Source organism: Camelus ferus, chromosome 11 (genome assembly GCF_009834535.1).
Source record: "Camelus ferus isolate YT-003-E chromosome 11, BCGSAC_Cfer_1.0, whole genome shotgun sequence".
In the NCBI taxonomy this organism is placed as follows: domain Eukaryota; kingdom Metazoa; phylum Chordata; class Mammalia; order Artiodactyla; family Camelidae; genus Camelus; species Camelus ferus.
In genome coordinates, this window is record NC_045706.1 from 55,434,149 (window position 1) to 55,457,824 (window position 23,676).

At 47.1% G+C, this 23,676-nt stretch overlaps 1 protein-coding gene across 1 annotated transcript in view; it reads left to right on the plus strand.

Moving 5' to 3' along the window:
- SH2D4B (SH2 domain containing 4B) overlaps positions 1–23,676 on the plus strand; it is an 83,213-nt gene that overhangs the window by 56,656 nt on the left and 2,881 nt on the right. Inside the window, exon 7 of the mRNA XM_014555334.2 lies at positions 18,381–18,601. Within this exon, the coding sequence (XP_014410820.2) occupies positions 18,381–18,601 (221 nt within the window). The remainder of the gene's footprint in view (positions 1–18,380; positions 18,602–23,676) is intronic.

Consider the following 23,676-nt stretch of genomic DNA (forward strand, 5'->3'; position numbering starts at 1 on the left):
GAGGGTGGCCAACAATCTTTGTTTGGAAAGGACTAGGTCGTAGTCTATGATGATCTCCTTCCCTCAGTTTTAGTGTTAAAATGTCCTATCTTTTATGAATTTTTGGTGATAGCAAGCAGCAGTTGTTTTTGTTTTTGTTTTTGTTTTTGTTTTTGTTTTTGTTTTTTGCCTTTGCTCAGAAAAGCAAAAATATAACAGCCCCATATTGGTTTTCAAACTTTTTACTTATACCTAAAAGTCTGGAACTCTTGGTGTGGTCCGATTCCTTTCCCAATGTAGCAATTCCCTACAGCATCCCTGGTGAGACTTCCGCTTGCTCATCTGTACAGGAGAAGGAGCCTCCTGCCCTGCAGTGTAATGGGTAGGGACTCTTTGCTGCAAGTTGGCCCGGGCTCTGCTCTGGATTGGTCGTGGCTGGGCATCTAGGCGGGGGCGGCTCTGCTCTGTGTATCTCTTGGGTTCCTCCAGAGAAAGCTGGCCCAGCCATGCTCTTCTCGGGGACCAGAGAGCAAGGGGCAGCATGCTGGACTCTCGAAGTCTCGTCTTCAAACCAGCACCCTGCCCTTTCCCCTCATGCCATTGGCCACAATGTGTCACAGAGTTGAGGAGTGGGGAAATACATTCTGCTCCTTTCATGTGAGGAACTGCAAAGCGGAGTGTCGCAGGGTGTGAAGACAGGGAGGGGAGGAGAATTTGAGCCAATAATGCAGTCTATCACAATCTCGATATAAATCCTTTCTTTTCCGGGTATAGTTAATTTAGCTGGATTTGAGATGCAGATTAAAAATGAGTACTGTGGGGGAGGAGGGGTATAGTTCAGCGGCAGAGCATGTGCTTGGAATGCGTGAGGTCCTGGGTTCAATCCCCAGTACCTCCATAAAAAAAATAAATGACTACTGTGACTTCTGTTTTCACGCCTTCCATCAGACACATCTGGATGTGTTGAGGTATAATCCAAAGAGCAGCGTGGACAAGGGGTTTGAGGATACGGGGCCCACTCTGGAACCTAGCAGCTCTGTGACCTGGGATGTGTCCTTTAAATTCCCCGTCTGTGATTATAACATCAACTCCACAGGATACTTAAGAAGATCAAGCCAACAAGTGTGCTCTGTCCATGTTAGTGTGAGCGCTGTTGTCTCCTGGAGTCTGAGGTGGACCACCAGAGACCCCCACGTCCCCTGGGCTCCGAGCACAGAGAGGGAGAGGGGGAGGAGCTGGCTTCCCACTGGGACCGCAGGGTTCTTGATAAAAGCCCTTCTGTTAAAAAAGGAGATAAAAATGGCAAAGTCATTCCTCATTTCTCTGTTGTTGATTGTTATGTTCCAGGGGTTATAAGAGAGATTTCAAGTTATACAAAAATATTCCTGAGAAAAGCTAATGCATATAAACTTGGCTTTGGGGGAAAAATCTATTTTTGGATTTCAGTATGTATCTAAAACTATTAAGAACACTCTCTGTCTGAACACTGGCTCAGTCAGAACCTATTTCTCTTCCTGAGTTTTACTTCTAGAAAACAGTCGAATTTGGTCCATGGTTTATTGTCTTGGCAGCAACCCTCTGGCTGTCTGCGGCATGCCCTTGGGGCTTGGTGGGGACTGTCACTGGGTAGTGGATGGTGGCGCTGATGTGGGTAAACCACTCCCACAGGACCCTGCTCAGGTGCTGGAAGTGGATCTCATGATGGCCCGTCCCGCACTCAGGTGGGGTGTTAATACCATGCCTTTTCTAACAAGCACGTGGGCGGGGCAATCCCCATTCGTGTGGCCGGTGCAGCCTGCAGGGGGCCCAGCAGTTGCAGATGGCTTTCTGTGCAAAGCGAGAACTCCCAGGTGGGATGGGCACTGCCTCCTACCTTCCCACACTGTGACTTCAGAGCACAATTAGAGGAGAGGGATGTTGAAGGTCCCAGAGCTGCAGGGTTCTAGGATGGGTCCACCCCTGTAGACTCCCTGTCCACTTTGCTCTCGACCACGGTGCATCCGAATGTGTGTGAAGGGAGGGAAGGACGCAGAGGTCACAGCGGTAACTTTTAGTGATTATTTGAGGGAAAGTTTGTCTTGCGAAAGAGAAGCCTTGGAGAGGGATGGATGGGGAACAGAGCCAACGCTCCTTAATCTCTGGAGTCCTGTCGTGAGAAAGGGAGATTGTTAGAGGGGACGGAATGGAGGTTTGGGGCTGGGAGTTCTAAAGAGACACATTTTATTTCCATAGAAGAAAGGTGGGTGCGGTTACTGTTGGGTAGTCTGGATGGCTGGGGCTTTCTGCCCCTAGCGTCGGTGATGTAGTGGGATTCTGAGAGTGTGTTCTGTTGCCATTGATCCAGGACCACCAGTCCTGCCTCTGCCGAGCCTCCAAAGTTTTCTCAGGTGGTCAGGAGCCTGGGAAAGTTTGGCCAGGGTGTGAGGCTGGCCACAGAGCAGGCACCCAGGCTGGAGTCTGTGGGCTGAGGAAGGAGGGCTGTTCCTCCAATGGCTGTTGGGCTTCTTCGCCTTGCTTGTGTCTCTGTTACTGATGCTGTTTTTGGTCCCAAAGCTGAGACATGGGAAGTGGGCACCCCCTCTGATGGCCCTTCCAAGAGTCCTGAGGCGAGGGGTGGACACACCAGGCTGTCCTGCAGGGAGGCAGCCCCCAGGGAGGTGGGAGGGATGGTGCCTGGGGGAGGCAGAGGCTGAGTAGGAATGGGGTCTCGTGGTCCCCAGCTGCGTGCACTGGGAGAGCACATCCTCTCTGAGCTGCACAGAAGAGGAAGGGCTTGGACTGGCTGACCAGGGATGAGCACTTCACTCCTCCGGGCAGGAGGCTGCCCTGCAGTCTTGTGTGTTTGCCTGGCTGTGTAGTTGTGCATCGTGGTTTGATCTCATGGGTATACTCTCAGCTGCTCCTGGAGCTGGTCATGGTTAACCCTTTACAGTTGACTGCACTGAGGTCCAGAAAACTTGAGATACCACCCCTGTTTACCCAGCAGTAAGCATGGGAGCTGGGACAAGATGCAGGGCTTTCGGCTCCCAGTTTTTTTTTTCCTTCCTTCCTTCTTTCCTTCCTTCCTTCCTTCCTCCTTTCCTTCCTTCCCTCCTTCCATCCTTCTTTCCTTTCTCTTTTATCCTTTTTAAAGCTTTATTTTTAATTTTTTTTTATTGAAGTGTAGTCAGTTTACAATGTTGTGTTCACTTCTGGTGTACAGCATAGTGATTCAGTTTTCACATTCTTTTTCATTATAGGTTATTACAAGGTATTGAATATAGGCCCCTGGTGCTATACAGCAGGACCCTGCTGTTTATTTTATATATAGTAGTTTGTATCTGCTATTTCCGAATTCCTAATTTATCCCTCCACCACCGCTTTTTTTTGGAGGAATTTCCATCCGGCTCCCAGTTTTTCTTACTCCATCCTGGTGGCTCCTTGAATATACTGCTAGCCAGAGAGGGAGACCGGGGCCAAAAAATGCTCTGTCTGGATTCACAGTCCCTTACTGTATCTTCATGTGAACTTCTTTTACCCACAGCCTGGGTTCTTTATTTTAAATCTCACCCCTCGTCATTCCTGGGGCCTTGCAGAGCAGAGCTGCCGCTGGTCTCTCGGCCTCGCTTGAGGGAAAATCTGAGAATGCCCTGTTTGGTCTTTGGGATTACTCTCAGGAGCTAGAGTGTCTGGGGCTGGGATGGAGAGAGTGAGGCCGCCGAGGCTCTCGTCCTTGTCTTCCAAGATCAGTGGGAAGATAGGAAAGTATGGTGAAGCTTTGGAACCTGTTAGGAAGTGGCAGCCAGAGCCGGGGACCTGGTCACAAATGGTAAATGCTGGAGAGGGTGTGGAGCAAAGGGAACCCTGATGTACTGTTGGTAGGAATGTAGTTTGGTGCAGCCATTATGGAAAACAGTAAGGGGGTTCCTTAAAAAACTAAAAATAGACTTACCCTGTGATCCAGCAATTCCACTCCTGGGCATATATCCAGAGGAAACTCTAATTCGAAAAGATACATGCGCCCCAGTGTTCATAGAAGCACTATTTATAATAGCCAAGACACGGAAGCAACCTAAATGTCCATCAACAGATGGCTGGATAAAGAAGTTGTGGTACACACATACACACACACGCGCGCGCGCACACACACACACTACTCAAATATAAAAAAGAATGAAATAATGCCATTTGCAGCAACGTGGATGGACCTGGAGATCGTCATTCTAAGTGAAGTAAGCCAGAAAGAGAAAGAAAAATACCATATGACATCTCTTATATGTGGAATCTAAAAGAAATTGACACAAATGAACTAATTTACAAAACAGAAACAGACTCACAGACATAGAAAACAAACTTATGATTACCGGGGGGGAAGGGGATGAGAAGGGATAAATTGGGAGTTTGATATTTGCAGTTATTAACTACTATATATGAAATAGATAAACAGCAAGGTCCTTCTGTAGTGCACAGGGAGCTATATTCAATATCTTGTAATAACCTATAATGAAAAAGAACGTGAAAAGGTATATATATATAAAACTGAATCACTATGCTGTACACTGGAAATTGACACAACATTGTAAATCAACTATACCTTAATTTAAAAAAAAACCCACAGAATGGGGGACCTGGGCATTGTGGACCCAGGCGCCAAATCCACGTTAGGTGAGGAATAGCTGAAGAAGCCAGGGGTAGAGAAAAGTATGGCGGTGTCATGAGGGTTAAATGTATAACATTTATGAAATGTTTAGAACCTGTAATAAATGCTTCCACTTGTTATATGGAAAAAATAAACATGGTAGCCTTTGGAGATGCATATCAGGATTTGAGGCATGTAAATGGTGGCTTCGTACCCTTAGGGGATGGCACTGCTGTCACTTGGAAGTAAAGAAGAAGATGACATCAAATGACTGTGCACAAAAGGAAGGTGGTACTTGTTTAGCTCTCCCCACAAAAAAGTAAACGTCTGAATTTTCTTTCATTATGAATATGACACTCATCTTGAAATTTTCAAAAGAAGCTGTGAGGGGTAACACATGGGTCCTTTGGAAGGACGGTTAGCATGTCATGACCCATCATGTCAAGGCAGGTTGCTAATTTTCCTCCCCTGAGCAGAATTTGGAAGGGAAAGTTTCCACCAACTCTGCTCCCAAGTACAAAATTTCTAAGGAAGAAAAAAAGTAGGTCAGTTGACCTACTTTCCTCTAACGTTCTTGCTTAAGCTGTTCCCACTAAGAAATAAAGGAGTTTTTTTCCTTCTTTTTAAAAAAATTGTGCACTGGCTATATAGTCTCAGAAAACGGTTACAAAGAAGAGCAAAATTATTTTTTGGCTTTTGGAAAGCATCGATTGTAATGGTGTTCCCCAGATTTCAGCTCTGTCCTTTCAGCCATCTATAGTTCTGTGTTTCTGACTTCAGACCCTTTGTGTCTTATTTACCTAACACTTTTAGTTTGGATGTTTCTCTGAGATCTTTGTTTTCTGATGCCCAGGTGTGGGTAACAAAAATGTGTGGGAAACAGAGGGGAGAATGTAGCTCAGTGGTGGAGTGTGTGCTTAGCATGCATGAGGTTCTGGGTTCAATCCCCAGTGCCTCCATTTAAAAAATTAGAAAAATTAGTAAATAAACCTAATTACCTGCTTCCCTCCCCCCCTCAAATAAAATATGTGGGAAGGGGCAGAGGTTGGGGGACCTAGATGACTTGGATTTGATAGAACTGATTTTTAAAATTTTATCTGGATTATTTTAAAAGCACAGAATAACAATAAACTGTGATTTCTGTTGATGTAATTGACTTATTATACTACTGACAGTCCCATCATATTTCTGCTGGTTACAAGAGATTCCTCCTACCTCCCTAACTCCGGGAAGTTTCTCTCAAGGTTAGACCCTTTGGCTCCAGGAAGCTGCCTTCGGATTTTCTTTGCTCCAGACCCTGGAGTCTAGTTTCCCACTGATTTCCAGTCCCAGGCTTGTCCCAGCTCATGCCAGAGCCCTTGGCCTCACGGGTCTGTGATGGCAGGAATGGGGTTGAGAAGGAAGACTTGGGGTATGTGTGGGAGGTGCACAGTTGCTGTCTTCAAATGACTAATGACCTCCAACCTGTAAGCGGCTGCAAGGTCAGGAAATGGAGCACTTGACGCAAACCGCAGAGTGCCGACTGTGGTTCAGTCTGCTGAACGTTTTAGCCGTTAGTTGTCCTGAGGTGGAATAAACTACCGCCAGGAGTTGTGAGCGCCCACGGCTGGGATGTGTGAACAGAGGCCAGACAGCCTTTCAGTCAGACAGGGAAAGCAGGGGTGGTCCAGTCTGATGGCGATTAGATCAGATTACACGACTTTTCTCATCCCACCTTCCCACCGTGAGCTATCCTTTCTCTGCTCGTCTGAGGAGCAAATGTGGCAGCTTTGACATTTGCTGGAAAATAAAGTCCAGCCACTACAGTAGTTGAGAAGCTTTCTGGAAATGACTTACATAATACATATGCTTAATTATTGAAAGTTTATCAGACTCAAATTACCTTCTGTCTAGTACCTAAGTTCTTTATAGATTCACATGCCAGAGTCATGTGCTTACAACTTTCATTTAAAATAGTGATGCTGCTTTTGGGTGTGGTGATTCACACCCCTTCTCACTAGCCCCTGGGGGTGCATGAGGCAGGAGGGTGTCCCCTACCCCCGATGCCACCTTCTAGAAACACTTCTTGCAGGGGATCCACATGGCTTGCATGGCTTATAATTGATGTGTGTTTTATCCTGAAAATCATCACAAATACACCGTCTACACCCTGCAGACAGTAAGGCGTTACCAACATTTGTACAGCCATATTTTGAGCTTAGTTAAGTGTACCAAGAAAATGCAGTTTACTTTTTTATGCTTTCTCTAAGCTCATGAAGTTATCACCAGCCCCCTTCCCCCTTCAAGTGGTGGGGAAAAAAATAAACTCTAGTTCATTTTATTTAACTTCATCCTATTCAGCGGGGTAGTTTTTAGTGAACTTGGTCCCTTTGGGGAGGCTAGGTCTTTAGGATTGCCTTCCTTCCCTCCTTGCTTCTCTATAAGAGGTGCATCTGGGTGTTGGGGGCTTGTGGGGAGGAGGTCGGGGCAGGGCTGCCTTGCAGTTGTGTGGACTTCATCTTGCATGAGGGTGTGCGGCTGAGGGGATGAGAGAGGCCGAGATCTGGGTCCCTACTCTGCTTCTAAGTCCTGTCCCCTGTAGGGGACTGTGTCCACCCAGAGGTGCACAGGGGCACCACTTGGATTGGTGGCATCCCCAGGCAAGGGGCACCTTTCCTGGTACCACCCCGCGATGTGCACTGGTCTGTATCCATGGGGTGTGGTGGGTTGGCTTCAGCTGTGGCGTCCCACTGGCCTTTGTGTTTTAACTGGTAACTAGTGACCAGTTACTTTGTGCTAGCTTTGCTTCCAGTAAACATCGAATATCTGGTGTTTCATTCACTCCTCACACAACAACTCTCTGGAAGAGGTAGTAATACTAGCAATTATGTCCACATATTGGTCCAGTATTCTGGGCCCTCTGCTCAGCACGTCACATAAATTCACTTCTTTAATTCCTACAACAGCACTGTGTGCTTGCAGCTGGCATCAGCCCCACTTCACAGATGAGGAAGCGGAGGCACTTGTCTGCCGTCCACTGTTCGTAAGTGGGGTGCGGTGGGGTTCAGACCCTGCTGTTCTGGCTCCACAGTCCACATGCTTATCTGTGACACACTGTGGCCTGGCTGCCATCGCACAGGTGAGGAACTGGAGTAACTGTCCAGGGACATGCAGTGTCCAGGAGGGTCAGTTCCTTTCCAGTCCAGGATGTCTCCTTGAGGATGAAGGGATGGCTGTTCCTTTGGAAGACATCCAGCTGTTTTTGGGCCATGGGGTCAGCTGTTTCTTGCATGGGGTCATGCCTTGTTCTTGGCTGGGGAAGTGTCTGCTCCCCCTGAGGCTGGTGCCACCTTCCCATAGAATTCCTGAAGGATGCCATCACAGTCTCCAAACACCATAAATGGAGTAAATGCAATAAATGGAGTGAAACAGGGAATTGTCAGGTTGGGGTTGTTGAATGGCTTGGGTGGGGGCACTAGGGTCCCTGTGTAAGGCATTTAAAGAATTTGTTGATTTTTAATATTAAGCCTCTGTTGTGTGTGAGACACCATGCTAAGTACAGGGCATGTGGTGGTGAACAAAACTGACAGCTTCCCTGCCCTCATGGCACTTACATTCACTTGCAATTAACAGAAAAAAAAATCAAACCAGTATACTCAAAAGAGAATTTATTGGCTCATATGACTGGAAAAACCCAAACATAGGTCCAGCTTCAGGCTCTGTTTGATCCAGGGAGCTTAAGATTTCAGCAACTGGCATCTCTCCATCTACTCTCCATGTTGTTCTTATTCTCAAGCAATGCATCAGCCTGTGGTTGCATACCTGCATTCTCCTAGGTTCCAGTCCAGCAGAAGAGAGGGCATACTTTTCTCACAATGGTCCTGGTATCGGTCCCAATATTCTGCTTTGTTGGGTCTGGTTTGGTCACATGCCCATTCCTGAACCAGTCACCATAGCCAGAGGATGAGCTCTCTGATTGGCTAGGCTTGAGTCACATGACTGTCCCTGGAACAGGGAAGATCTATAGGCTGAGTGGGAGGGTGTGGTTTTCCAAAAGACGCTCATCATTCCCTTGCTGGAAGAAGGACAAATGCTCCTGTGTGGGCAAGAACAATTGATGTCCACCATAGAAGGGAAAATAACTCTCCAAGTGAAACTGGCCACTCAGGGAGACTGGCGTGACTCAGATAACGAAGTTGTACTTTCAAGTCGAGGTTAGGGCTACACAGGATCCTTGTGTAGCCAGTTTCAGAAGTCGTTTTGCTGGTGGTGGCAGCCCTGTCGTGAACAGTGGCATCAGTGGCATGTCAGCTTGGCGTAGGCAGTCGTGGGCATGGAACATTGCCTCTTGTGCATAATGTATCTGGAACCAAGAAGCCTGTCCAGTGAAACCCTTGTTTCGGCAGTTAGCTAAGTTTCATTAGGAGTTATAAAAAATGAAGGCATTGGAACTCCCTCATCACAATCTCTGTGGCTTTAGGATGCTTCGAGAAACTGTTGAGAAAGAAGAGTTTACTAATTCCAGCCCCTTTAATGATATCATTTGGAAAGTATGGCAATAAGAAAGGAGAGTCACGGAAATGAATGAGAAACAGCTGAGCGGTGATGGAGGCGTTGGCCGGTGAGGTGTAGCTTTGGTGAAAGCTTTAAGAAATATGCATGTCAGATAAACTGAGACCCATGAAAAGTAAAATGTCGTGTATGGCCTGCCTGCGTTTCTTTCTTTTCAGGGAGAAGCCCTAACAGAGAAATAAAAGAAGCTCATTTGGTTACTCAGGTTCAATTCCAAGCTGATGATTTCAGAGACTGGCTCGGAGGTGGAGGAGGGGTTGGGAACTGAATCCCAGGTCTGCGTTAAGATTTGCGAACATGTGATTTTATGGATGCATTATAGCAGAGCCGTCTTTTGAAAGTATGCTCACAGTACCTTTCCCTTCCTGGCGCTGCCGCCGATTAGCACTGACAGAGTAAATCTTTTGATGGCGAACACAGAGTTGGTGGTGGTGTTTGAGAGCTTCTGCGTGGGATCCAGGGAGGTGACAGGGGAGGAAGAACACATGGGGATTTGTGCTCAGTGTGGTCACAGAGAGGAGTCGCGAGCAGCTGGCCCCACCTCACCTGGATACTGAACTCCTACCTGTGATATTAATGAGCAGGTGCTGGGAGCCTGAAGCGAGCCTGGACTTCTTTCTACGCTGGGGTACATGCTCCCTCCGGCCTTCCCCACCTCCTCACCCTCACCCGGGGCAACCATGGGGAGGGGGCTGCTGCCCTGAAGGACCTCTGTGCCCTGATTTCAGCCCTGTCTGTTTTGGCAGAGGCCCTTGTAGTTAGCCGGATTGCCTTTGACCCCCCAGAGAAGCCTTGGGCCCCCGTGGGACCCGGGACCTGTGGGCCTGCCCAGGTGCCATACCCTGTCCCCACCTTGGTCCCCATCAGAGGCCTCCATCTGTCTGCTGGGCTTTTGCCTCTGTTTCCAGATGACAGCTCTGTTTGCTTCTGCTGCTGACCCTTGGCCTATGTGGCCTAGGTCAAGGCCAGGCTGGGTTTGTGCCTGTCCCGGGGGCAGCAGCCACATGGCTGCACCCACCATTGTTTTCCTGGCATTGCTCCACTTAATGTGGCCAGTGACTTTGGATGATATTAGCATGAGTCTGTTTCACCACTAATGAGAGATTTGCTTGCTCAGCAGCATCAGGCCATGAGAAGCAGAGACCTGACTGGAAACTCAGATCTGTCTGGGTTAGCGCCGCTTTCGACACGGCAGTGTACTGAATTCCACTGCCCCCGAGGACGGGCCTATCCAGCTGGGGATTCCTGCCCCGGAGACGGGGCTCAGTTTCTGTTTGCAGGTGTTTGTGACCCCGCTCTGCCCTCCACATCGGGCCTCTCTGGGCACAGCCCCTGCCAAAAACCAGGGATTATTATGACAATCAAATGATCTTAATGATCTCTGCCTTTGAAAAAGGCTAAGTCGTGAGGACTGGGTTCATCGGCCACTCCCTCCCTCCCTGCCCCACAGTTTACCATTATTGGAAGCGGCAAGACTAACCCTTATTTGTTTATGTAATTGCTCACCTCCATCTCCCATCTCCACGCACGTTCCCCTGCCTCCTCGGTGAGCAGCCATTCTGATGGGTTTAACCTCCGTCTGTTGGAAGGGTTCCTGTTTCTATGATAGCACACACCTTACCTGGAGGGAGGTTCTTTCGCTCCTTATATTTTTATCATGATAATATTGTATGTGATTTGCCCTTGGTGCTTTCCTGTGGCTAATTTTCACGTGAAATTAGTTTTCCTGAACTGTTCAAATGAGGCAAAGGCCAGAAAAGTGTATCGAACTCCACGGAGCCGCCTCTTCTGCTGTTGTTGTGATGTGTCCACAAATAAGGGTCTTGCCTCCTGGGATAGCCAGGCTCCACTCCCGCCCCACGGGGGTCTGGCCCTTCTCTTTCTTTCCTCTCTTTGCTCCTCTCTTGCTCAATTTTGATTCCACTCCCAGTGGTAGAAGGTGGCCCTGGAGGGCCTGCCCACGGGCCCCTTGCACTCACCCAGGACTGGGGAGGGCAGATCTCTCCGTCCTTTCAGCTGCTCGTTCTCAGGTTGGCCTCTCGCTTTCCAGTGAATTCCTGTTGACTGCTCTTGGGTCCATTGGTCACTCCCCTTTCTTTCTTCTTCCTCCCGTGTAAGTCCTGAAGGTCTTGTATTGATCGTTTGTTCCCAGCATCATTTGTGTTTGGGGTTCATGGGGTATCTTGGCACCTCGTTTTGTTGTGAACGTAGCCCATGGACTAAAGTTTTGTTCCTTAGTTGCTCCGCTTGTATTTATTTGGGGATTTGGAAAGATGGGAAGGTGATGCTCCCGGCACCGTAGACTCCCAGAACCTACCCCTCCTGCTGCACTTAAGAACACTTATGGGAAAGGCGAGGTGCTTTGAGATTATTTGTGTTTCTTACTTTATCTCGCTGAGCACTGTGCTAGGAGATCCATGCTGTATGGCCTCTGGTCCATTATTTCTAATTGCTGTAAAGTGTTCCACAGGGTGCATCCACCTAATTTTGCCTGAGTCATGGACACAGAGATCACCTCCACCTCATCACCTCCACATATTAACCTAAGAATCAGATAAGGTCCTTGCACTGGACCCTTACGGACCTGCATAAGGATTTCTTTATGTCTCAGGAATGGAATTGTGGGGCCAGGGGGTATACATGGTCTTAGTTGGACTAAGGATGCAATGGCTTTCCAGAAGGCTGATCCAGTCTCGGTTCTCAGCAGCCATACATGAGGGTTGCTCTACTTCCATGTTCCAAACCCCACACTAGAGCATGGTAGAAGTCCTGCGTCCCCTTGGTGATTCACGTGGGCTTGGGGGAGCTGGCAGCCACCATCTTCAGACTGTTTTCTTATCAATTCACCTTCTCTACCTGATGGTAGCTGCGTTGTGCAGGCACATGGCACCTGCTAGATTCTCCAACAAAAATTGGGGTACAGGATTCCTCTACTTTCGGCTACTTCTCAGTCTCTTTGGGGTGTGGGGTGCAGAGGAGTAAGCGAGGGCCCGCCCCTCAATTATTCTCTCCCTCTGCTCAGCCCCAGCCCAAGAAAAGCTCTTTCCTGCCCTTTCTTGTCTGGCAGGGGCTTCTCGAGGATCTTGCCTATATGCCTCCGGAGTAAAACTCTGTTCAGATCTCCAAGGATCACTCTGAATACAGAAGGAGTTTCTAGAATGGAAAAATCGCTTTTTATGTCTTTGCCCATCCTGACTTGCAAGACTCCTTACTCTCTAGCTCAGTGAGCCTTTAATGTGGCTACCTATTAGAATTACCCGAGAAGATTTTAAACATTACTGAGACTTGGTGTACCCAAAATGAATTAAACAAGACTCTGGGAATGGGCCAGGGCTGAGAACTATGCTCCAGAGACTCAAGACAGCTCGCATTAATGTTTAAAGCTCAGCAGCGACTGTTTTTCCCTAGGTGATAACCTCCCCATCCCTAAAAGACACTGACTAATTTTGACTGAATGTCATAGTGGTGATGGGTGGGGAGCTGCAGAGCAATGATGTTAAAATATTTTTTAATACTAAACATTGAATGTACACAGTGTGTGCACATACATATATGAAGGACAGAGAGAAAAATTAAGAGGTTGAAACATAACACTCCTTGGAAGGCCCTGTGTGCTTCTCACGATTGGAGACCTCTTCCTTCCCAGAGATGTGATTCCCTCGCCTGAGAATTTCGTCCATCATTTCTTTGTTTCGTCTGTTGTTTCTATATTGATCTCCAAACACTAAGAGTGTTTAGCTTTGTGAGTTTTTCAATTTAATATACATGAAACTATAGTGCATTCACTTTTCAGTTATTAGCTTGTTTCACACTTCATTGAAAAAAATTTTTTTCTCATTACATTTTTCCATCTCTATTTTTGGGAAGTTATACCATTCTCAATGCCTATCTTTTAGTGGTTAATTCAGATGATTTCACTTGCGAGTTAACATGTTCTAAAGTTAAAGTTAATATATATCTTTACCCTTTTATTCCTCCATGTCTGTTAACCTCCCGAGTCTTACATTAAACTTACGTTACATTTATATGAATGTCCCACGGACGTGTCATTCTTGATCTTCACTGTGACTCTTCACTCACGTATCCCTTCCCTCCCCTCCCCTTTCCCCTCCTCACCATTCCTTTTTTGCTCACATAGGATCTACCCAGCCTTCGAGGCGCACTTCACATCCCCCTTGGCTGCCTCTGTAAATCCTGCCCTGAATTCTACCGGCCTCTTGTGTCTTTCACAGCCCTTGCTGTCCTCTGCATGAGATAACACGGTGTAGAGCAAGGAGCACTGGACTTGGAGTCTGAGGACCTGAGTTCAAGTTCTGGCTCCACCACTTCATAGCTCTGTGACCTTGGGTAGGTCACTTCTCTTGCTGCCCTTCAGTGTCCTCAGCTATGAACTGATGATGGTAGGCTTGTCAGGAAGCCTAAATGATAGGAGGGCCAGAGTCCCCGGGTAGTGCCCTGTGCTGGCTTTGATGTAAGCCTTCTCGTGAGACCCTTGGTTTGTCCTTCTGCCTTTCTGCCTCAAAATGGAAGCCCTTTCTGGAAGACTGGTGGCCTGGGAGCTGGGTACCAGCACTATAACTGTGGAAACATAGCTGTGAAGCAAACCTTAGGCAAGGAAGCCCTCACTCAGCTGAAAGCCCTGGCTTGGATTCCTCTAGTCCACGCCCTTCAATCCATTTTCCACACCCTTGAATGTTCTCACATTCTTCCTCTGCTTAGGAAAGATGGGTAGCTCCCCAGTGCCCTCAGGATTAAGTCCGTAATCATTTCAGTGGTATGGAGGGTGCTCTGGGGCCTGACCCCGTCTACTTAAACACATCTCGTCACTGCCCGGCTCCCTCCCTCCTGCCACAGAGAATCATGTGCTCATTCCTTTAGCAAATTGCCCTCCGTTTCTTGCCCCTCTGTTTTAGCCTTTCTGTTCTCAGTCTAACTGGCCCTTCCATCCCTGGGCTCCAGAGTTGGGTGGGGTGCCCCTCTGAGTCCATACCCAACATGGCCTTGGTCACTACTGGTTACAGTGAGTCCTTCCCACCCCCAACTTTAAAAAAAAATTGCTGCCAATCTTGATTTTGGTCCAGAATCAGAGATTGTGGAAGGCAGAAATTATTTCTCATTCAATGCTGACTCCCAGGTGCCCAGCATGGGGCCTGGCTCTTAGAGAGTTCTTGATAAATATTTATTGAAGGGAGGAAGGAAAAAGGAAGAAAGAAAGGAAGGAGAGGAAATATTCCTGGAAACTACAGGAAAAACGATGTTTCCTTTTGTCTGAGCATGAGAACTGGCTCAGAAAGAGTCGGTCGCTGCATTCTCCAATAATCGTTCCAGAGCCACCACCCTGGAACGTCGTCTGGTCGGGCCACATCCCTCAGCTGAAGATCCTGCTCGTTAGCAGACGTAGAAAGTTTCCACAGTCCTGACAGTGTGCTCACTCTGCAGCCAGAAGTGGTGAGGGGAGCTACCCCCCACCTTCCCTCAGCCTGGAGATTGCAGAGTATTTCAAAGAGGCAGGGGTGTGGTGGGATGGGATGGGGTGTGATTAATGCTGATTCCCAGTACACTTGGCTTAACCGTGATCCAGGGGAGAGAGGGATGGAGAGCAGAGTGAATGGGGCAGGAAAACATAGCAGCTTCTCCTCCCAAGCAGCCCCCAGCAGCCAACTAATTCTCTTGGGGGGTCAGGTTTTCTGTAAAATGTCTTTGCTGTATTACCTTTGGTCTCGGGTTGAATTAAAATTCTGATTCCTAGGTAGGTGTCAAAGAGGAGGCAGAGTTCACTGATCCTTACTGTTTGAGATACTTGGGGAGTCTTCCAGGAATGGCCCAGGCTAGGGCCCAGGGACCCAAGTGTCTTCTTCAGAGGGCGTCACCCTCAGCCGCCTCTGAGGATGGATGTGCCTGGTATGGGCTGCACAGCCTGGCGGTACTGTGACCATTGCCGCTCCCAGTACAAGGTAACATCCAGCACTAGCACACGTGTGGTGTACTTAGTGTATTCAGGGCAAATGGGTTACACTGGACTAGCCATTACGTTCTCAGGCGCTGTGATAAGCACACTCATGCATTAATGTAATGAATTCTCCAACAGCCTTATGAGGTAGGTGCTAATATCAGCACCACTTAATAGATGAGATCACTGAACTGGGTTTCAGAGGGGCTCAAGTAGCCTGCCCAAGGCCACCTATTGATCAAGTCCCTGAGCTGAAATTTTAGTTCATGTGTATGATTACTGTTCCAAACAAGCCTCCCAGCCTCCCAGGCACTTAGACTTCAAAGATGAAGTGTCCTCGTCTGTTCAGGTCTTCCAGGAGTAAAAGTCCCAAGAGATTTACTGGAGGAAATTCCTGTGCAGGAGAAGGGAGGGAAGGAGCAGGACAGGAGGGGAGGGTCTTCTGGACATGGTGCAGGTCTGACACCTGTGAGGGGACAGAGGGAAGGAAGGACAGACAATTGGGAGGAAGAGCCTGAAATGGAAGCACAGCTCAGAGAACATCTCGGTCAGGCTGACGGGAAGCCCCGAGCAAAGACCGCTCACTAGAGGAGCCCCACGCTGGGGGACGCGGCGGCTCTGGTACCCTCGTGCTCAGTCACAGTGCCCCTTGTCCTGAGTCAGGCACATGGTACCCCCTGTCCTGGAGGCAGTGCCAGGGGAGCATGCCTCAGGGTGGGTTCCGAAGGGGCAGCAGCTGGAGGCTGTCAGCTCACGATGCTGCTCCTCGAAGCAGGGTCTGGCCAAGGGAGGCTGAGCAGAACACCCCCGCGGCCACCACAGGCCCCAGCCTTGAGTTGTTCCCAGCCCGTTTACTAACGTACAGTAGAGTCTGGGCAGGATGTTATGAAAGCCCCAAAGTGGGATGTCCCAGTAGCCTCCTGGGATCAAAATGATTATGTGATAGGGTCGAGCAGGTTGTACACTGAATAAAGGGAAGCCAAGGAGGCTAGTTTGCAAGAGGAGGGACTGAAATGCAGAAATAGAAGCTCAGCCATTTGGGCCCAGAGAGGCACCCTTTCCCAGTTCATCCAGCCAGAGGGACATCTTTTTCTAACCTGCACAGAGGTAGACTGTGGACGACCAGCAGCCTATGATTCCCAGGAGGAAAAAGAAATCCTTCAGTGAGGATTCAGGGTCAGCTGGGACAAAGCGGGATGGGAATGAGGGTGAGGCTTCCTTCACTGGGGTGAGCAGCTGGGAGCGGATGCATGAGTGCTCGAGTGAATAAGTCTAGAGACGGGGCAGGGGTAGGGTGGAGGCAAGGTTCAGAGCCTGGTGTCCATTGTCCCTGAGCCCGGACTCTGCCGGAGGTCAGCCATTCAAGGGCTTTAGATGATGGAAAGACATGGCGTTGTCATTTTGGTGTTACTGGTCACTTTTGCATATTAGGAAGTCAAGTCATATTCAAGTTTGACTGTTCAGTCTCCCACCCATTGTAACACTCCCCTCCTCTCCAACCCCCAGTCTACACTGGGCTTCAGCTTGAGGTACTTGGAGTTGAGACAGAGGTGACATCTTCTGGTCCTTCTTCCTCGGAGCTCTTGGCTCAGCCTCTGTCTCCTGTTACTTACCACCCTGTCCCAGCCACCTTTAAGGTCTAGATCCTCTGGTACAGGGGCAGGGAGGTGGGGGAGGGACAGTGCTGAGTCTTTTGACAAATCCTGGGCGTGTCCTTATAGTCGGTCCTCTTTTGGCTGTCCCTGCTTCTCTGGCTGAAGCCACCAAGGCCACCCAGTTTGCATCCTCCTGCGTGGGACGTATGTGTGATTCTTCGGGTGCCCCGTGTGGAAGTGTTTCCCACTCCTTTCTCCTTCTCTCTCCCTGATTTTCTGCTTATCCAGCCTGGTTGGAGAGGGGGTGACAGGCTTGATTGCCTCTTGGTAAGTCCTGGGCAAGGAGGAAAGAGGTGGCCCCCGTTTGTTGGCTGTCTTTAAAAGGGGGACTGGTGACAATGTGGTTGTTTCTATGTTCTCTGCTTTGGGCACGAGGAAATCCTGCCACACCTCCTGTTAAGCAGGAGAGACATGGGAAGGGATGTTCCTACAGGTAATTGTGGCAATGGCACTGGGGGTGCAGTGGGGGAGAAGTCACAGTGTGCGGTGCCTTCAGAGTCACGGCGATGAGCAGCCCAGCTGCCGTCTGCCTTCTGTGGTGTGGCCAGCAGTGATGTACACGTGTGTATGTATATAATCCCACTGGGGGTGTGTGTAGACAGTACACAGGCAGGTGTGTAGGAGGATTTGTGCTGCAGGTCACCTCTTGCCAAATAACAGATGAGAGCCGTAGCCAACATTTCCACAGCTCTTCTCAGTTTATGAAATGATTTTAAATTCTTGCCCTCACTTAAAAGTCATAATGTGCCCTTGAAGTTGATAGGTTAAGATTGTCATTTAAATGTCAAAAGACACTGGGAAAGTTGAAGGCTTGGCTGAAGGTCCCAGAGGCAGGTGGTGAGGGCGGGGTTGGGCAGGGAGTCTAGGTCTCCTGATTGCTCCTCCTCTTCCCACCACCCTGCCCTCCAGACCCTGATCCACCAGACACATCATCCCTCTGGCACTCCCCAGAGGACAGCGGCTCCTTATGAGCCTTTTGGGGGTTGACACTGACATACAAACACCTGGGAGGCCAGACCTGACTCTCATACTGTGCTGAAGCCACATTGTATAGGACTGTAGGACCCGAGAACATTTTGTTCTTTGAGCTGCAGTGGAGCTTAATTATGTGCCCGATAAAGAAACTGTTTGCCTCGTGTTCCCAGGTAGCTGGAGGAAGTCTCTTTACTTCTTAGGAGGAAATAGTTTTCAGGTGCTCACTCTCGGGTACCAGAAAGATAACGAGGGCAGTAACTGTAAGTCATTCTGGCCTCGTCATTAAGGCAGGATTCTTAAGTCTCTCCACAGGGCAATGCTTGTTGACTAGCATTTATAATCGATAGATAATATAATTCCAGCTTATTGCTAATTCTTTGCTTACTCAATTAATCCAAATTAATGTGGCTTAATTTGGAGGAAAGCATGCTTAACTGGGGTCCTAGTAGAAACTCTGCCCCCCAGGCTCACAGCTGGTTGCTCTGGGCCAAGATGTCCCATCAGTGGAATGAAGCAAGTGCTGGACAGCTCCTGAGGCCCCTCCCTCCTCTGGACCTTTGGCCTGAGGCTGAGGGGCAGGGTGAGCTGGGGAGGGTGGCTGGCGGGGAAGGGTTGCAGCAGTAACTAATTTTTTTTTTCTTTTCTAAACCAGGAATTATTAGCCGAGAAGATGCAGAAGATCTCCTTGAGAATATGACTGAAGGTGCATTTCTGGTCCGAGTCAGTGAGAAAATCTGGGGTTACACCCTCTCCTACCGCCTACAGAAAGGGTTCAAGCATTTTCTGGTGGATGCCTCTGGGGATTTCTACAGCTTCCTGGGAGTGGACCCCAATCGCCACGCAACGCTGACAGATCTCATTGATTTCCACAAGGTATCCGTCTTCGGGGTGCTGGTCGTGGGGATGAAGCTGGTAGGAAGTTGGGCTGCAGGGAGAGCCAGGCTGCAGGCATTCTAGGAGGTGGGGATGCAGAGTGAGCAGGCAGCCCCAGAAGGTCCTTAGGGTCACAGGGATCTAGACCAACTGGGTAGAAGAGACCAGAGGGTGTCTAGACCACGCTCTGGGCCACTGCTCTTCTCTGGCCGGCCCTCTACTTGTGCAGGCACCTCCAGCCCTGGTCCCCAGGCTTCTGCTCACCTTGAGTACCTGAGCCCCCACTGCTGTCAACAGGTAGCAGCTGGCTGAGCCGTCTTCTGTCCAAGCCAATGTCTCCCCCTCTTCCCAGGATGTCCTGTCCTTCTTGAGGAAATCTGAGGCAGGCCAGCTTCGTAGAGTCAGCTGAAGCTTAGTAGGCAGCCTCGTGGTTAGAGAAGCTTTTCTTTCTTTTCCTTTTTTTAAAAAAATATTTATTTATGATTGTATTACTTAATTATTTTTTATCTTGGGGGGTGGGTGACTAGGTTTATTTATTTTTAGAGGAGGTGCTGGGGATTGCACCCAGGACCTCCTGCATGCTACGCATGCGCTCCACCACTTGAGCTACACCCTCCCCCCACAGAGAAGCTTTTCCAGTACAGTTATAATGCCTCTCGTCCCAACTACAGCTTCACCACTTAGTAGGTGTGTGACCTCAGACAGGTTCCTTAGTCTCACTGAGCTTTTGTTTCCTAACTGGGCAAGCGATGTAAATAATACAGAGCTCACATCTTCTGAGTCTTAAATGAAGAAGTATACACAGTGGTGCCCTGTAACTGTGAAGTGGTGTGCACGTTCATATTTCCCAGAACTCTTTGTTGTTTGTTCCCCTGCCATGGATCTTGCATTGAGAAGGACGTTGCCTTCCAAACAGTGTATATGGAAAGAAACATCGCTTGTGTTAATGTGGCTGTTGGCATCAGTAGTAGCTGGGAGAAAGCCAAGGGTGGAACTCGGTGTCCCAGAAGGGAGGGACCTGGGAATTCCGGGAGACACAGTTGTGGCAGCTTGAGATCCCCCATCTACCTGAGCTAATGTTCACAGAATTACTTGACCTTCTCACTGGGCTTGTGCTAAAATAGAGATGCTTGGATTTGTAATGCTTTTTTTTTTTTTTAATGGAAAATCGCCCATTTACAAATATCTAGACACTGGAAGGAGAGTGCTGCCCAGAAAACAGGGCTAACCAGCATCAAGGCGGATTTTTACTTGCATCGGGAATAGCCTTCTAACAACTACAGGGAAGAGGAGGGAGGGGCGTGTGGATGCGGGCACCGTCTGTGTCAGGCGCTGGGCGTGCTGCTCCACGTCCTCACTGGAGCTTCACGTGGCCCTGGGAGGGGTGTATTAGTCCCATTTCACAGATCAGGAAACCATGGTCAGGAGGTTTGTCTAAGCTTTCATGGCTGGAACCAGCGAGGTGCAGGAGCTGAGCCTCAAGCTGCCTGCCTCTGAAGCTTGTGCTTTTTCCTCTAAACCACATTGTGTGCTTTCTCTGTCCAATATAAGCTGCTTTGAGTGGTGATGATCTCCTTGTCCCTGGGAGTATTCAAGGGTAAACATCCAACTCTCAGAGATGCTATGGACAGATTCCTGCTTAGGAAGGCTAGACTAGATGTCTTTGAAGATCTTTATCCTCTCCCAAATCTAGGGTTTGAGCCTGCCAACTTAGTTTCTAACACTAAAAAGAGATCTCATTTATGCCCTTGTGGAGATCTGGTGGCCAGCTTTTATAAATTAAAATTTTAATTACACAATTAATTTATGATTACATTCTAAGGAAAATCAAATACAATACAAAGTGAAAGTCTTGTTCATTTCACCCCCCCTTTTTTTTTAAATCCTCCACTTTGAATGATTAATCTGCCATATACCTATCCAGGTATTTCCCGGGCTTTAATGTAGAAATTTATGTGCATAAGTTTTTTTGTTATGCACATAACAAAATTTATGTACACAGTTTTGTTACTTTTCACACAAATTGGATCATCCTTTACCAAGAGCTCAGCAGTTTCATTTTTTTTTTAACGTGCTTACTATATTATAGAATGTATTTTTGAAAGCATGCTGCCTGAAATGAGGCTACCAAGTTTTAAATCCAAACTTCATTATTGTGTGTGACTTTTGGGTAACTACTCAAATTTGGGACCTTAGTTTCCTCCTAAAGATAGGCTTAATAATAGCACTCTCCTCTTAGGGTCCCTGGAAGGGCTCAATGAGCCATCACTGTGTAAGGTGCTAAAACAATATACCTGACATTTGTAAGTTATCAGGACATGCTGGCTGTTAGTGAAATACGGCTGTGAAATCTTGTCACGTCCATGCAGGCAGCGCATCCTTGGTATGGATGTGTATTAACAGTTTCGTTCTCCATCCTCCTTTTGCTGGTCACTTACGTAGCTGCCAGGTTTGCATGATCACAGACGGTGCTGCAGAGACTTGCTCTTTTGTGTCACTCTGGGCACATGCACAATCTGTCCCTGGGATGGATCCCTCATGCTGGAATTGCTGGATGGAAGACTAGGCACATTTTATTTTGGAAAGATCTGCCAGATTGCCCTCCAAAAATGCAGAGCCATCTCACGCTTCTTCCAGAACTGTCTGAGGCTGTTCCCCACATGGCTGCCAGCACTGGGGATTGTCAGTCATGTTAATTTTTTCCCCATCAGCTGGGCAGACACTGTATCTCACTGTTGTTTAGCTTGCATTCCTCTGATTACCACTGAGGCTGAGGGTCTTTTCATGTTTAATGGCCACTTGGATTTCTTCTGTGAATTGTCTGTTCATATCCTTTGTCCATTTTTCTGCTTAGCTGTGTCTTTCTTATTGATGTGTCAATTCTTCTGATGACTAAATGGCTCTTTAGTTATGTCCATTCTGCTCTTCAAGGTCTTCTGTTGAAATTCTTTTTTGTTTTTTGGTCAATTTTTAGTGGGATTACTTTTTAATTAAGTCCCGGAACTAAACTCCAAGCCCAATATTTCATGCTCAGTTCTGATTCCTTTATCTAAACACTGGTAATTATTTTGTCATAAAAAAAATGAATGGGCTGCTGGTAGCAAGGAAGAGAGTGGAGTGCCACTGACCTATCCTATAGTACTGTGAATGTTAGCCTACTATTAAAAGGCCACAGATTTTCATTAAATAGCAAAATTAAGTCACTCTTTCCCTAAAGCTCCCCCTTAGGATAAAGATGAGCCAGTTTCCCCAAGATAGCTTATATGTCTACCATAAAAATCATTAATAAAAGATGAAAACTCACTGAATGCCAGTATAAATGCTACATTCATCAACTATCAGGCAAACAAGTTTTATTTTCACCTTGCAAGCTTGCATACTTATAAAAAATGTAGTTTCATAAAATGTTTAAGCGTATACAAAGTTTATAAATAATCCTGCAAACATACATAGCAGACAATCAAGTAAATGTGCAATAACTTTGAACTACACCAGCTGTATAAATCACATCATTTCTTTATAATTCACGGGCTTGGTCACTGGTGTACTTAACTCCAGGTATAAATGTTGGGTTTCATTATTTTAGTGTCCCATTTCCAACGTTCATACATTTTCAAACTTAACAGGCAGAATTGCATTCAAGCTAGTGATGGAGAACTTTAGTATAAACCGACTCTCCAGGACCACTATTCCAGGAGTCCCCAAACTTTAACATGTATCAGGATCACCTAGTATTTGATTGAGTAGGTCTGGGCTGAGACAAGTGATACTGTTGATCAAGGGACAAAATTTTTTTTAACTTAAATGGGCATCCCTTTCATTTCCAAGATTTTTAAATGGATTCTTTTATTTTATAATAGTCCTTTTTTTTTTTAGTTTTGAGGCTAATTAAAAAAAATTTTTAATTGATGTATTGTCAGTTTACAACGTGTTAATTTCTGGTGTACAGCACAGTGATTCAGTTATACATGTATATCTATATATTCCTTTTTTATAGTCTTTTCCCATATAGGCTATTGCAGGATATTGAATATAGTTCCCTGTGCTATACAGTAGGACGTTGTGGTTTATCTGTTTTATATATAGTAGTTTGTATCTGCTAATCCCAGATTGTGAGTCTGTTTCTGTTTTTGAAGTATGTTCATTTGTATAATTTTTTAGGTATAAAAGATATCGTATGGTATTTTTCTTTCTCTTTCTGGCTTACTTCACTTAGCATGATGATCTCCAAGTCCATCCAATTTGCTGCAAATGGCATTATTTTTATTATTATTATTATTATTATTATTATTATTATTGCTGAGTAGTATTCCATTGTATAAATACACCACAACTTCTTTATCCAGTCATCTGTCGATGGACATTTAGGTTGCTTCCATGTCTTGGCTATTATAAATAGTGCTGCTATGAACATTGGGGTGCAGGTATCATTTCAAATTAGAGTTTCCTCCGGATATGTGCCCAGGAGTGGGATTGCTGAATCATAGAGTTAAGTCTATATAATAGTCCATTCCTGTTTCATGGATGATTTATCTTCTTATTCCACTGAGGAGATTAATACATATCTCTTAAAGGCTCTTTCTGTTTGTTTAATAAACTTGATATTTTCTTGGGAGTCATTTCTGTTGTTGAGTTTGGAATCTTTCTTTTACGATTATGACTTTCCTTAAATGTTTAGAAATTTGGGGCTTTGAAAGAATCTTTGAACTTTGAAATTCCTGTTTATTCATCAGTGGATACAGTACCTGTTTCCCAAATCCAATCTCTTCCTGTTGTGTTATAGTAGCTCACCTTTTGGGCATGGAAGTGTCAGAACTTTTTGCATCTCTTTGGTCTCCCAGGGAACCGCGTGTCTCTCTCCTCACTTCCTGACCTGCCTGAGCCAGAGACCCCTGCTATTCAGGGCTCCCCAACCTGTCTGTCCCCCTGATGCTCTCACCCTGTCCCACGCTACTCCTCTCACAGTCTCATCCTGTGTTGCTTCTGGTTTTCAGGTATTCATCAACAGCTTGGCTTTATTGGTGGCCTTCCTTTTTTAAATTTTTTCGGTGGGGAAAGGTAATTAGGTTAACTTA